Source organism: Sebastes umbrosus, chromosome 24 (assembly GCF_015220745.1).
Source record: "Sebastes umbrosus isolate fSebUmb1 chromosome 24, fSebUmb1.pri, whole genome shotgun sequence".
In the NCBI taxonomy this organism is placed as follows: Eukaryota; Metazoa; Chordata; class Actinopteri; order Perciformes; family Sebastidae; genus Sebastes; species Sebastes umbrosus.
Genome location: NC_051292.1, coordinates 13,668,680 through 13,684,342, shown reverse-complemented (window position 1 = coordinate 13,684,342; position 15,663 = coordinate 13,668,680). Strand labels below are relative to the sequence as shown.

The following is a 15,663-nucleotide window of genomic DNA, read 5'->3' as shown; positions in this document are numbered from 1 at the left end:
GGACAGTCACATGACCACAGGGATGACCACAGGGACAGTCGCATGACCATGGGGACAATCACATGACCATGGGGACAATCACATGACCACAGGGACAGTCACAGGGACAGTCACATGACCACGGGGAGAGTCACAGGGACAGTCACATGACCACGGGGACAATCACATAACCACAGGGACAGTCACATGACCACAGGGACAGTCACAGAAACAGTCACATGACCACGGGGAGAGTCACAGGGACAGTCACAGGGACTCATCTGAATCAGCTTCTTGAGCCGTATGTTGCTGTGAGACACGTCAGAGTCGTGCTCCTACAGTCCCTCAGACTGAATGTGTTGCCTTGGTTAGTTTGCTACCAATACTTTTATGTATGCTGTGGGTGATTAGAAGATGTGAAAGTAAGCCTGCTTACCGCTGTGAATTATGTTTATAGATTTATTATTTACTTTCTCCCAAGTCTGTTTCACACCGCCGGGGTTGGAGCTGAAAGAATAAGACTAAAGTATTGTAATGGACACAGGGACAGTCACATGACCACGGGGACAGTCACATGACCACGGGGACAGTCACATGACCACGGGGACAATCACATGACCACGGGGACAGTCACATGACCACGGGGACAGTCACATGACCACGGGGACAGTCACATGACCACGGGGACAGTCACATGACCACAGGGACAGTCACAGGGACAGTCACATGACCACAGGGACAGTCACATGACCACAGGGACAGTCACATGACATTAAATACTTGTAAAGAAATATTCCTCACTCTGGGTAAAAAGAGGTTTTCTGCTGCAGGCTGTGAAAGAATCTGAGAGATCGTTTTGTTAAAGATAAAAAGGTCTGATGTAAAGAGCAGCGACCCGAGGGTAAGCACCGAGAGACAGGAAGTAGTTTAGACTTGGAGGTCAGGAGGTCACAGTAATAATTACAGTACACAGATGTAATGTTTGGCGGTACGTACATCGGTGTTTACTATTGTTGCCAGGCAACCTACTCTCCTCTCCGGTACCACTCGTTGACTTCTTGCTGATCCACTTGATATCTTGTTTGTACGCCTCCTGGCGTTTCGGAGCATACTGCAGCGAACAACGCTCTGAGCATAAACGCCTCTGTGTATGCTCGTAGTGTGCTCGTGTTACACCACTCACACACACGGTTTGGTGTAGAAGAGAGAGTTCAACTTTTATTAATTCACCGGCCGAACTGGCAAAACCAAACTAGCTGTCGAGCAGCACCGGGCACACGCACTTCACCGAACAAGGGCTCCGTCTAACAACAGAAACTTCTTCTTCTTCGCTGGTAGTCATTTACGACAGAGAGTTTCACCCTACCCCCTGCTGGCGGGTATAATTATACATATTTAAACAAAAGACTGAATATCACAGCATATTACTGAATGACATATTAGATAAATGTAATTAGGAATAGATATAAAAAATTATATATCTCTCAGGTGCTACAATCCTCCCCTGCCAAATGAATGTTGTCCTCAACATTAGCATTCAATTTCAGTGCAACTCTGACTATAGGATGTAATACCAATACAACTACGTCATTAAGACAACACTTTACATTTAACATGTCATATAATGGCAATGGCTTTCACTGAAAGTTAGCAAGACGTAAATGTTCTTCAGTGCATTTGAACAGATTTTACCTTAAGTGTACATTACTATTGTATACCATGTGATCTCATCACACTCTGCTCTTAAATAACACCACAGTGTTTAAACTTAAGAATAGTCTTAACTCTGAGCAGTTGTAATATACAGTACTAAATTGATACTTTGAAACAAAAACATTTCTGTCACTTCGCTATACACTTCACATCATACACACATATACCAAAAACATTCCATATGCATTACTTAAATATGCCATATCTTAATCCAAACTATATAGTTTATGACTAAACTTCTTTTCAGTTGCATATCCCATATGAGTAACGTTTTGAAAATATAAGCAATTTACTAAATGTATCTTTTTTTTCCTCTTTTTGTTTAAACCAGGTAAGTGTAAACAACAATTAAATCACAGTAAATAACTTCACGTTACTTTCAGACTCTTTTCTTCTGTATACTTTGTTTATCTCAGTCCTCCTTGTCCCATGACATCCATACTGGACAGTAACTACTCAGTTCACAAACAGTCCATGTTACTGTATCTGTTCTTCCAGAATAATCTGCAACAGTCCATAATGAACCCATTAGCAGTCTTTCAGTAATATCCTGCGGGAACAAAAGCAGGATAAACCAGTTGTGTTCCAAACATCTGTGGAGGTAGCCAGGGCACACTGTATTGTCCATATACTGGTACCAGTGCATTTACATACAGCGGGTTAGTGTGAAGCCCCACCACACGACGAGTAGGCTGACCTAATGATTCATAGGTCAATGTCTCTTTCGGTCGTCTTTCCCTCTGTGACCTGCGTGGCTGTGTGTCAGAAGGCTCTGACTCCTGTTCGCTGGGCAGGTCTTCAGACTGAACAGTTTCTGCGACCTCTTGAGTGTTATGTCCAGCTGTGACATCTCCGGTAAAGTCATTGTCCACAAGCATTTGCACTGGAGCATCCATTCTGAACTCCTCCGCTTCAGCGTCAAGTTCAGGCTGAGGTACTGTTTCAGGAGTAATGGGAGGTGCAACATTTTGCTCTGCAGGCTGATGGTGATGGTGCCTCAGTCTATGAGCCCAGTAATATTCCTCCTCATCTGAACTCTCTGAGTCCTCTGATGTCTCATTTGGTGTATTCTCTTTGTGTCGCTTTCTTTGTTGAGTATGAGGATTTTGTCCTCTCACAGTGCTTTGAGCTGGTTCCTGAAGTGGCAAAGCATTACATGGCATTAACATGTTGCGATGGAGGATTCTGCCTCTCCCTGTGCCACGTTCAGATTTTACCTCATAGACTGGGCTGTCTTTCCCCTTTTGAGAGACCACAATGTGTATTTGATCCTCCCAATATGAGCGCAGTTTTCCTGGTCCGCCACGCTCTGACATATTTCTCACAAGGACCCTGTCTCCTGGAGAAAGCACTGAACTTTGTCTCTTTTGGTCATAATACGTTTTTCCTCTTGCTGTAGTCTTTTGGATGGTTTTTGATGCAATGTCATATGCTTCTTTCATCTGCTGCTGCCATTTTTGAGCATATTCCTGGTGTGAATTACATCCTTCCTCATCATTTATTCCAAAGATCAAGTCAATAGGCAAATGGGGATTTCTGCCAAAAAGCAAGTAGAAAGGAGAATATCCAGTTGCTTCACTGGTTGTGCAGTTGTAAGCATGTACGACTTTACTCACATAGTCACTCCAATTCCCCTTTTTCTCCTCATCCAAGGTCCGCGGCATTGACAACAAGGTGCGATTAAATCTTTCAGCTGGGTTCCCTTGTGGATGATAGGGAGTTGTTTTTGAGTTGGTCATGCCAGAGTATTTTTGCAGGCGTCTGAATAGGTGGTTCTCAAATTCTTTGCCTTGATCGTGATGTATTTTAGCAGGGAAACCGAATTTTAGAGAAAAATCATTGAAGATCTTTTCTGCTGCTGTTTTGCCTGATTTGTTACGGGTTGGGTAGGCTTGTGCAAACTTAGTGAAGTTGTCAATAATCACTAAAATATACTCATACCCTCCCCTGCTTTTTTCAAGGTGAACATAGTCTATAGAAACCATTTCGAACGGTGCTGTTGCAGGTACATGACACATAGGGGCTCTGCTATGCACGGCAGGTTTTTTCTGGATGTTGCACTTACAAACTTGGGTTATAAAAAACTCAATGTCTTTTTGCATCCCAGGCCAATAAAACCTCTGCCTAGCAAGGTGTAAGACACGTTCTACCCCCAAGTGTCCCATTTCACAGTGAAGGTACTTGTACACAAGCTCTTTGTATTTTTCTTGAAGCACAATTTGATTACAGGTCGCCGTTTTGCGCTTCAGCAGACCCTCTTGAGAAACATACAGTCTTTTCCATTCACGTAGCAGTTGCTTAGTTTTTGCTGCTTCCATATGCATGATCCTCTTGTCTGGTTTTTCCCCAGACCTTTTCGACTGGAGTACATGGGATATGACAGGATCTTGCAGCTGTGCCTGTAGTAACTCTTGCTGTGTTACTTTTATGTCTGGCTGATTATCTGCAGCTAACTCCTGAACATGTGGGCTGCATGTAATGGCTGAAACCCAGTCCACTTCGTGTTGTTTTTGTGTTGCATTGAATATTACACTTAAAACTTCAGGGGAGCACTGCTCTGTGCACTCGCTCATATAAGAGTCCATACTCACAGGTGTGCGGGACAGGAAATCTGCATCTGTATTTGTTTTTCCTGGACGGTACTTCAGTGTTATGTTGAAGTCGGCAAGCTCACACACCCAGCGATGTCCGGTCGCATTCAGTTTAGCTGTGCTCAAAACATAAGTAACAGGGTTGTTATCACTGTATACTGTTACTGAGGGGGCATAAAACAAATAATCCCTAAACCTGTCTGTAACAGCCCACTTGAGCGCTAAAAACTCAAGTTTCCCTGAATGTAAGTGGTAGTTTTTTTCTGCTGGTGTCAATGTTCGTGAGCCGTACCCAATAACTCTGAGTTTGCCTTCCTGCCTCTGGTACAAGACTCCTCCCAGTCCTTGTTCTGAAGCATCAACATGGAGAATGAAGGGATCTTCAAACCTTGGATAAGCTATTACAGGTGGGTTAGTCAGGACATCAACTAGATAGTTCAAGGCTTTCTGGTGAGTGTCACTCCACACTATTTTCTGATGTGGGGGGAGCTGTCCTGCCCCTGCTGACCGAAAGGTGGGCTTTGACTTAGGACTTGGGGTTACATCTGTTGAGAGTAGTTCATACAAGCATTTTGCATGACGAGAGAAATCCTGCACATAGCTTCTATAGTATCCCAGGAAACCCAGAAGTTTGCGCAACTCTTTAATGTTTGTAGGGGGTTTTGTCTTGAGCGCTTGCACAGCTGCGATTTCTTTACTGTCCATCTTGTAGCCTTCAGCTGAAATCACTCTTCCAACATAGCGTACCTCATTTTTGAATAGGTCACATTTGTCTGGCCTCAGCTTAATTCCCCAAGCTTGCTGTTGTTTGAGGACAGACCTCACATCCTCAACATGCTGTGTGAATGTTTTACTGTAAACTAAGACATCATCCAAGTATGGAATACATGTTTTGTCTCTGAGACCTTCCAGGCTCTCTTCCATACTGCGCTGGAAAGCTGAAGGTGCGTTTGTGAGGCCAAATGGAATCCTGTTCCATTCGTATAGCCCCCATGGGGTTGAGAAGGCTGTGAATTTCTTTGAGTCCTCACTGACACTCCCTTGATGATAAGCTTTGCCTTGGTCCAGCACGCTGAACCAAGCATTTCCACCAAGGCCATCAAGTATCTCCTGTATGCGTGGTATGGGGTGCCTGTCCGGGATTGTCTTTTTGTTAAGACCCCTGTAGTCAATACAAAGCCTTAGGCTCCCATCTTTTTTTCTCACGCAGACCACTGAAGCAGCATATGGGGAGGTGGATTTGCGGATGAAGCCTTTGCTTAACAAGTCCTGGATGTGGTTCTTTACCTCCTCATACAATGGGCGAGGTATGGCATTATATGTTCTGGCTACTGGGATCTCATCAGTTAGCTTAATGTCCATTTTTAAGTTTTTAATGTAACCTACATCATCTTTGTGTCTGGCAAATGCTCCTGATTCCTCCCTGAGCATTTGTTTGACCACCGCTTGTTGTTCACTGGTCAAGTGGTCTACCTTGACAGGTGGATCCAGCAGTTTGTCCTGGGGATCATCTTGAGATGATTCTGTGGTGGAGCATGGTGGAGCCTGAGAATTTTCAACAACTACAGAATTAACCTGGTGTTCTTCTGAGTACACTGGGTAACAGTCTGTTATTCTCTGCATGCTTCCTATCACAGCTTTACTTGGCATTGTGATGTCATGTTGCGTGGCATTTCTCACATAAATGTTCACTTTACGTGAGGAACAGGAAACATTTATCAGTTGGCAGGTGATTTTGAGGCCTTCATCCAATGACAAGTTCTCCTCAGGTTCAAAGAGCATTTCAGTTTTCACTTTGAGATTGGTTTTGACAGGACAGGTAATACACTTTATTTCCCCCCTTGGAACTACAACAGATGTGCGTCCTGTGAGGACAGGGTAAGTAACATTCTCATTTGTAGCTCCCTGAATGAGGTTAAGCAATGTTTCTGCCTTTACTGACCCTAGTCTGAGTGAATTTCTGAGCAAAGCTACTCTTTCACTAGACTGAACCTGGTCCTCTCTGTTTATCAACATCTCCTCAATGGCATTAAATCCTATTATGGGCCTCTGCACTATGTCCCTGCTCACTAGTACTGGAACTAGTATCTCATCAGATCTTGCTGCTTTAGCTTTAGGATCACACAGACTGAAACTAACTGGGACCCATCCCTGAAAGGGGATTTCTGTGCCATTTGCAGCCCTTAAGTCCAGCAGTTCATCATCACTTAGCAGGTCACTGATGGGACGGATTCTTGCATCAGGTAAGTTTTGTGACTTCCATGTCTCACTCATGATGGACACTTGTGCTCCTGTGTCCCACAGGGCTTGAGTCTTGACACTGTTCATTCTGCACCAGACAAGACACTTTTTGCCTACCAGTTGTGCTACTTGCTTGCGTTTTGTACAAGGGTTGTGTGAGTGAGAGGGTTGGTCTCCTTTAAGTTTCACATTTGACTTTAAAGGTGCTGATGGGTGATGAGAGGGCAGTTTTTTTCTTTTCCCCTTCACTGCGTACAGGGTTACAGGCTCTGTTTGAGGGTTCCGCTTTGGGTGATTTTGGGACTTTAATTCCGAGGTCATGGTACGTCCCTCCATCACAACCTCTGGTAGTTTCCCGACGGCTTCTGTCTTTCCCCTACTCTGCACCCTCTTGCCCAATGTGTGTCACTGCCGCACTTAAAACAATGATTGCAGTCCTTTTTGTCCTGCTGACATGCTACACATTGTCTCCTTGGCCTCTTAAAAGCATCAGCTGGAGCTCTGGTATGGCCGTCATCAACAGTATTTCTTCCCCGCTGGACAGTTTGCACAAGGGATGCTACTTGACCTGTCAGCTCCCTTATTGCTGTGTTGCTCTCCTCCATCTTTGTAAATAGGGAGTTGTCTTTAATGGGTTTGTTAGCTTTAGCTGAGACTGGGGTTGTCAAAGGGTCATTTTCATCCTCACTCGTCTCTACTGTGCTCAGACTTGCTTTATGAGTGGCTTTAATTGTAGCTTTATTCTTTTGGGCTCTCTCATTTTCATACAACTGTGCTAGCTGCATTTTTTGAAGGAGCAGCTCATCACTACTGTTCCCATCCTGCAGATAAATCCTCATTTCTGCTCTTATGTTATCATTTGACAAGCCTGTCATGATGGACTGAGAACATTGGCTATGAACTAGCTCTTTGTTATATTTCAGGCCAGACTGGGAACGTTCAGATGCAAACAGGATCTTTTGCTGCAGGTCAAGTACTCGGACCAGAAAATCAAATGCAGTTTCACCAGGTCCCTGTACAGCTTTTGTCAGTTGTTGGTACAGTACTGTTGCATCCTTTTCTGCATAGTGTGTTCCTAATATTTGTCTGAGAGTGGCTAAGGTGAGATCCATTTTCCCCTCTAAATAGCTCCTCAGTTTCAAGCCAGGATTCACAGCACGTATGACAACCTCCATAATTTCCTCTTCTGGAAAGCCCTTCCTTAGACCACTTTCAATCTGGTGTTCAAGGCTGCTAAAGCTCAAAGTGTCTCTTGATGTTGACTCACCAACATGTCCGTTTATCCTGAAGTCCTTTCTGGATCCATTGGAAACCAGAAAGCTGTTGCTGATAGAGTCTCTGTCTCTGCTTTACGTCCCCTCGTCCCGCGCTGTCTCCCGGGCGACCAGCTGCTTCGGCGCCGGTATGAGCGATGCGCGGTCTCCCTGCCGGCGTCCCGACGCAGGCTGTGCGGAGCGAGCCGCCTCCTCCTCCTCCTCCTCCTCCTCCTCTTCGGCCGCAGAGTAGCGCAGAAGAGTAGCGCCGCTCCCGCGACGTCGGTCTCCGCTGGGTCCTCTGGCAGAGCTTCCAGTACATCATTCAGTTCCAAAAGCACAGACATGCCTTCGTCTTCCCTCTCCAGAAAGTCCTCACGTTCACAAAACTCCACAATGTGCTTCACCATTGCACGGTGGGTTTTGTTTTTAATGTCCTCAGAGTCTTCGCCAGCAATGTTGCAGTACTCACAAACTCTGTGCAGTTCTTTCACAGTCAGTCCAAACAATTTGGTTTCTATTTCTGACAGAAACTCTTCTCGGTGCTCCGACATCTTGTTTAAAGCGCTTTTGACTCGTCAACACTTGGAAAACAATAAAACGAGACGGCGTCGTGCTAGCTATACTTCAACTGTTCTCTGTAGCTAACGTTAGCTCACTTAGTTGACCTGCTGCTCTCACACGTGTCCAACGTCACCGTGTTCTTCCAGAGTTAACAAGTCCTTCGCCGTGAAATAATATCCATACTCATCTCGGTGGAACCTCCAAATTGTTACACCACTCACACACACGGTTTGGTGTAGAAGAGAGAGTTCAACTTTTATTAATTCACCGGCAGAACTGGCAAAACCAAACTAGCTGTCGAGCAGCACCGGGCACACACACTTCACCGAACAAGGGCTCCGTCTAACAACAGAAACTTCTTCTTCTTCGCTGGTAGTCATTTACGACAGAGAGTTTCACCCTGCCCCCTGCTGGCGGGTGTAATTATACATATTTAAACAAAAGACTGAATATCACAGCATATTACTGAATGACATATTAGATAAATGTAACTAGGAATAGATATAAAAAATTATATATCTCTCAGGTGCTACACTCGCCATCTCCGCAGGCCCTCGCCACGGCGTCTCACGTCAGTATAAACAAAGCTTAAGAGTTGCTAGTGCAGCAACAAGGATGAGAACCCTCACAGCCAAATTACCAGAGGTCCTTCTACTGGGATTCAAGGTATCTCTACTGGGAACCGAGCCTTGGGTTCCTGCTCTGTTGGGTGAGAACTGTCACTCTGCAGAGGAAGCTTCACCTGGCACAAGAAATCAGGGATTTCTCCCACTGAGTGCAGTTTCTCCTCTTTTTCATTTGTAAATGTGTAATTGTTATTGTCACACAGTACATTGAACACAGCACAGCACCCAGTGATGTTACCTTCTGCATCTACCCATCCTAGTATTAGGGGCAGTGGGCAGCTACTATACAGCGCCCGGGGAGCAGTTTGGGGGTCCGGGGCCCCCCGACAGGAACCGGGGACCCTCCGGTTCCAGAGCCGTCAGACTGAGCTACCGCCCCCCCCCCCACATCCTATGTTTCTTTTCTTCTCTGCATTCTTTCCTTCTTCCACAAACAATAAAAGGCAACCTGATAATGCAAAGCAACATTTTACAGTCAGTCAGCAATGTTTTTACAGACGTGTGAATTTACAGTCGAGTGAAAAGTGTAGTTCGTTGTGTTTTCTTTTGATGTGTGTTGGATCGAGACTAATGACTAGTTATTTCCTTTAATGTAGGCACAGAACATGATTGTCAGCAGTCAGTTGTAGTCTTCATGGTGCAGATATGATGATAAGCATTTAATTCTGATAGATTGATGCTAACTCAAAGAACGGACAATTATTTTAAACTTGTTCTGTAACTTTTGGGTCTGTGTTGATCTCTACAGTACAGACAAGGAGGTCTACAGAGCTGCCAGACCCAAAGAATGTGAGTATTGAAACAACTTCGCCCATTCATCAAACTATTGTACATTCACATCTGATCTTAAAATGAGAATGTCCTCATTGTACAACAAAACTGTTACTCAGTTCCATCTTTGTTCCAGCTGTTAAGATCACGTCTATTTGAACAATATTCATCAATATTCTCTTTCACTTTCAGGGGACTCAGATGTCAAACTGAATGTGGAAGAAAACCTACCGGAGGACGACAAAAAGGTGAGAAAGGAGCAGTTGTACGGTGTGAAATCCTCCAGTTTAAACCATGGATGACTTTACTTGGACATTTATCAAGGATCTACCACTGAAGAACTGTAGTGTATTACACCTGCAGGCAGACATTCATTTAATGACTTAGACTGCATTCACCTGCAGAAGTTAATAGTGTGGAGTGAAGATCACTGAACTATCATTTATTTACTAAACTTGGCCTCGGAGCTCTCGTCACTGGCAGGACCACCATCAGTCCAGGAGCTGGTGCTGGTGCTGGAGCTGGTGCATGCTGATTGTGTTTGCACATTTATTGAGACCCATGTTCTTGGTGTAGTTGTCCTTCTGTGTAGTCTTCTCTAACACACCTCACACTGTCACTCCATTGAAGTCATTTCCTCTCTGACTCATACAGGGTGCTTGAGTTGAGTATTGACAGTGTGGCTCTAGTATTTCATCACTTTATTAAACACTAAGACAAGTTGGTATTTCTATTAAAATAACTAATTCTGTTCCTTTTATTAATTCCAGGCTCCAACATCCTTCTCACCTGAGCAGACAGCTGAATCTTCATACAGGTAATCGTATAAACTCTATTTTAGTCTGATTATGACTCTAACTTCTTCATATTTGTGTAATATTATCATACGATCTGTTCATCGAGCTCTGATTGGTCAGTAGGAGGTGCTTTTATATATGTGTTGATCTCTTATCTGGAACATAACCTGCTCCGGAGCAGGTCCGCTGTTCAAGGAAAAACTGTCATGTCCATTTTCAAAGGGGTCCCTTGACCTCTGACCTCCAGATATGTGAATGAAAAATACATTTGCATAAAGCAGCATATTTGTCCACATCTATGTTGATAAGAATATAAAATATTTGACAAATCTCCCTTTAAGGTTCATTTTGAATAGATAAAGTTTGCATTCAAGAATAATTTGACTAGTTTATATGTGAATTTGCATATGCTTGATATATGGACATACATACCAGTATTGTAATATTGTCATTAATGTGTTGATATTGATTTTAACATATCACCTAGCCTTGAAGGGTATTAAGTCTTATCTGTCAAGGTCTTAAAAAGCATTAAATTCAATTTCAAAAAGTATGCAGACATAAGTGATAACGTTCTTTTTAAAACAGGCTTTGCCTCTTAAAAAGGATTCTGTTTTTCCTTCAACAGGTTTGGGTTGAGGTGGCAGCAAACTAACTAACTCTGCGCTAGCATCCTGCCCAGGAGCAGGCCGTGGTTCAACCTCAACATCAGAAATTAGATTTCAACATGGAGCTGTTTGGCTCCAGTTTATAAGCACAGATAAAGATGTGGATGGTGGTGATATGTCCCACCAACTTTAAAGAAAGCATGTCATATCCCAACCAACCTCGTTTCCTTGCTGAGGCCTCGACTAAAAGAGAGAGACTAACAGGCCAATAAATGCTTGTTATATCAGTTTGGCCCTCTTTGTCCTACAGCTTCAGGTGTCCTGGTCCAGGTGTGTTCCAGTGTGCTTTGACTGGACTGGTGTTCGTCATGGCTCAGGAGGCGGAACTACTGTACAGGACCGTCCAATGGGATGAGAGCCTCCTCCAATCAGCTGGCAAAATGGCTGCAGGGCCGCTGTTCAACATCAAGTGTTCTGAGGATGCTGCTCTCCGTCAGCTCCACCTCCAACACTGTGACACAAAGGAAGGTAAAGACATTGTTCAAAAGTAATCAGTAAAATTGCAAAATATATAAATGTAATGGATTTTATGCACAACGCTAAATGCACACATGGAACAGTAAAATAATAATTAATTAAAAAATAGGAGGTAAAGAATAGAGGTGAAGTGGCACATCCTCGGGATGCTCCAGAGTTAGAGGCAATAGATTGTGGCAAGTGGTGAGAAATGAATTGGGTAGATCAACCTGTTGGCATTAAAACAAAAGTTGAACAGCTCTTTGCTTTCACAGCATTGCTCTGTGATGGCCTGTTGTCTGTCGCTCACATCTCTGATGATGAAATGAGCATCTTGGAGCCGCTGGAGATTACAGACACTCATGTGGTTGTGAAGATCTCTCACCTCTCTGCCTTTGGCCTGATCTGGGATACGATTCTTAGGATTCGGAACCTCATATGGCCGATAAATGGACAAGTTCTGCTGTTCCTCCGACCTCCCAACGCAACACATCAAGTACTCGATGTCTTTCTGCTGAACAAAAACGTCCCTGTAAGCGAGGTAAAGCCATCTGTCATATGTGTTCATCATCAGCCACGCTCCCAGTTAGAATCCCGGGCTGATTGGGCTCTTTAGGTTGTTGGTCCTGAATGGAGGAACAGTTTCCCCCTCACCATTACATCTCCCTCCTCCATTGATAACTTCAAACCTGTCTTAAGACCCGTCTCTTTCCTTTAGTCTGTCAGTAGTCACCTTGAAGACTGGTCACACTCTGTTTTTATTTATTTATTTGACTTCTGTGCAATGCTGTCATGTTTTGAGGATTTTAATCCAGAATTATTTATTCTACACTTTTATTAATTTACTTGCATCCTCTTAATTATTTCTGTGTTTTATTTGGTTCTAATTCTCATCGCTCTGTGAGGCACTTTGGTCATTTGTTGTTTTTACGTGTACTCTATAAATACAATCGACAATATGAGCATTAACAGCATATTAAAAATGTTCTGTTTCTGAAGGTTGAGGCCCAACAAAGAGGTGCTACGTACATCCCGAACACTGCCAAGTGTCTTCTCAACTTTGGTCAAAGTTACAGTGTCCACTGTGAACCTGGGAGCTTCAGAATACAACCTGATGTGAGTCAAGTCGCAGAATTATCATGAATATAATTTTGGCTGCATGTTGAAAATAGATTCACAATAAGAAAGTATCAGATAAACATTTTTAACAAGATTTAAATGACTTGATGCTTCTGGTTTTCAGCGTGCACCATTTGACTCAGATTATGGACCAAATTACCATCCGACATTTAAAGTTCTCCTGACTACGATTCCAGACGAAGTGACTTTGATGGTCCGGAATCAAGAGAGGACAGAAGACGTCTGGAGATGTGATCTGTTTCAAGGAGGTAAAGATTACATTTTAATTATTTTGATCAATTTTGAGATCAGGATTATTTCTCATTCGCTATGAACACATTACATTACACTACTCTACCAACGCAAACATGTGGATACCTGACGGTACCATATTCTCACAGTGACATGACACATCTGGAATGAAGCTAAGTGGTGAGTGAGAGTGGTGTGAAAATGGTTTGTTTCATGTACGTATCATAACAACGGCTTGTATATCCTCCGTCCTCGCTCTTCCTGTTTCCCTTTCTGAATGATGAATACAGACTACCGCCGCCTGCTGGTGTGGAGAGTTATTTCCTCTCACAGGAGCAGAACGTAGCTAACTGAACGTCGGCTGCCGTCTTTGCGGTGTGTTCGGGTGCGACTGGTCGGCCAAAACAAAGGCGACACGGGGAGAACATGCACTCACCACAAAGAAGAATCAAAACCAAAAAAATATAAAATATGAATGTCTCCCTTTTGGTTTCTGGTTTTGAACACAGAACAACTGATTTACAGAGCAGACATGTTGCTGTACAGAAACATGACGTTTCACTTCAGTTGAATTTCTCTTTAAAAGTCATTGTTGTTTTTTTCCCCTGGTTATCTCCCAGATCTAACAATGGAAATCCCTCAGAGGAGCATCCCAGCAGAGGACAGCGTCTCACCAGAGGAGAGGCTGCGGTTGATTCGAACAAAGTTTGTAGAGGGAATGTCTGAACCTAATCTGAACAAGCTTCTGGATGAACTCCTTCAACGTCGCGTTATAAGTGATGAAGAAATGGAGTCAATCAGAACAAAAACCAGGGCAGATAAAGCACGAGACCTGATCGACACGGCGCGAAGAAAGGGAACTGAAGCCAGCAGAGTTCTGATCGCTGCTCTCCATAAGGATGATCCGTGGGTTTTCAGAACTTAGGCTGAAGCAAAAGCAAGAAGCTGGAGTGTGATGATGAATCTCTATAATATCTGGCTGTTTCAGAGACTCACATCACTTATTGTTGTCTTTAAATGATAAATTCCGTCGTGGAAGCCTGTGTGGACTTTCACTCTGAAGGTGATTCACTGAAGTTTGGGGGAAAAGTGAATTCATTTTCAATCTCTTGTGGTTTGGTCTCAAGATTTTATAATCATTTACTTGTGATAACTACTGATGCGTTGTCGGTGATGAAGACCTGCGATAGAGAGCTTGTGACATTTCTATATGTTTTGGGACTGCCTTCTTATTGCTAATCTTTGGAAATGATTAATTTAGTTTTAATTAGGGCTGTCTAAGTTAACGTGATAATATCGTGCTAATGCAAATTTGTTTTAATGCCACTAATTTCTTTAACGCAACTTGTGATTATTAGATTGCTGCATCTCAGTGTTAAAGCTAAAGTGAAGATACTGGTATCATAGTAAACTATAGAACCTGATGGATCCATCGGTACCAACCATGTCAGACTAGCTTGTCATGAAGGAGGTTAAATAACGCTCCAAACTTACGCTAAATTTTGGCGAGGAAAAACCTGTCATGTCCATTTTCAAAGGGGTCCCTTGACCTCTGACCTCCAGATGTGTGAATGTAAATGGGTTCTATGGGTACCCACGAGTCTCCCCTTTACAGACATGCCCACTTTATGATAATCACATGCAGTTTGGGGCAAGTCATAGTCAAGTCAGCACACTGACACACTGACAGCTGTTGTTGCCTGTTGGGCTGCAGTTTGCCATGTTATGATTGGAGCATATTGTTTTATGCTAAATGCAGTGCCTGTGAGGGTTTCTGGATCAATATCTGTCATTGATTTGTGTTCATTGATTTACTATAATAAATATATACATACATTTGCATAAAGCAGCATATTTGTCCACTCCCATGTTGATAAGAGTATTAAATACTTGACTAATCTCCTTTAAGGTTCATTTTGAACAGATACAAAATGTGTGATTTGCTATTAAATATTTTAATGGATTGACGGCCCTAATATTGATTACTGATTCTCTGTCAGACCTGACTGTGTTGAGCTAAGATCTAAATCCATCTCTCTGTCTCTTACTGCTAATCAACGCAGGCTTCACAGCTGCAACAAAAGACCTTTTTACAAATAGCAATAAGGGTAAGGATGGATATCATAACTGCACTTGATAATCTATAGATCTGTGTTTGTTTGGTCATTTTATTCGTCAGTAGATCTTCTGTAACTTGAGCCTACAATAAAGATTTCATTGCAAAACAAATAAGTTTGGAAAAAAGGCGTCACACTGTGATGGAACCAAAGTGAAACTCATTGGATGGATGTTGAGCAGTGAAACTATTCCATTAAGAGATGGTGTCTGCAGACATGAACTAGAACAGACAGATGCTGTTATTAAATGAGACCTCAACTGAAACTCAGATAGGAGCTTTTTGTTGTGACAAAGACAGTTGTTCTAATGCAACAACTGTCATTAACAGTGTGAACAAAGACCTTTTAAAGGCAACGGAAAGATTCTGGCCTCTTATCTGGAACAGATGCTGCCTTCAAGTGAAACTGGTGAGCTCGTGTTTACAACACGGGAAGTCGTGTACACCATGTGCGTGGCGTTCAAGTGGTTAAGTGGTGAGAACACCGCTGCTAAGCAACGGCAATATTAACGTTGCT

At 43.2% G+C, this 15,663-nt stretch overlaps 1 protein-coding gene across 1 annotated transcript in view; it reads left to right on the top strand.

Moving 5' to 3' along the window:
- LOC119483767 (protein NLRC3-like) overlaps positions 1 to 14,408 on the top strand; it is a 40,631-nt gene extending 26,223 nt beyond the window's left edge. The window contains 8 exon segments of the mRNA XM_037762217.1: positions 9,716 to 9,756; positions 9,931 to 9,986; positions 10,509 to 10,555; positions 11,454 to 11,671; positions 11,935 to 12,200; positions 12,659 to 12,775; positions 12,903 to 13,047; positions 13,651 to 14,408. Coding sequence (XP_037618145.1) covers positions 9,716 to 9,756; positions 9,931 to 9,986; positions 10,509 to 10,555; positions 11,454 to 11,671; positions 11,935 to 12,200; positions 12,659 to 12,775; positions 12,903 to 13,047; positions 13,651 to 13,955 — 1,195 coding nt within the window. The 3' untranslated portion in view covers positions 13,956 to 14,408.
- Positions 14,409 to 15,663: the final 1,255 nt, after the last annotated feature.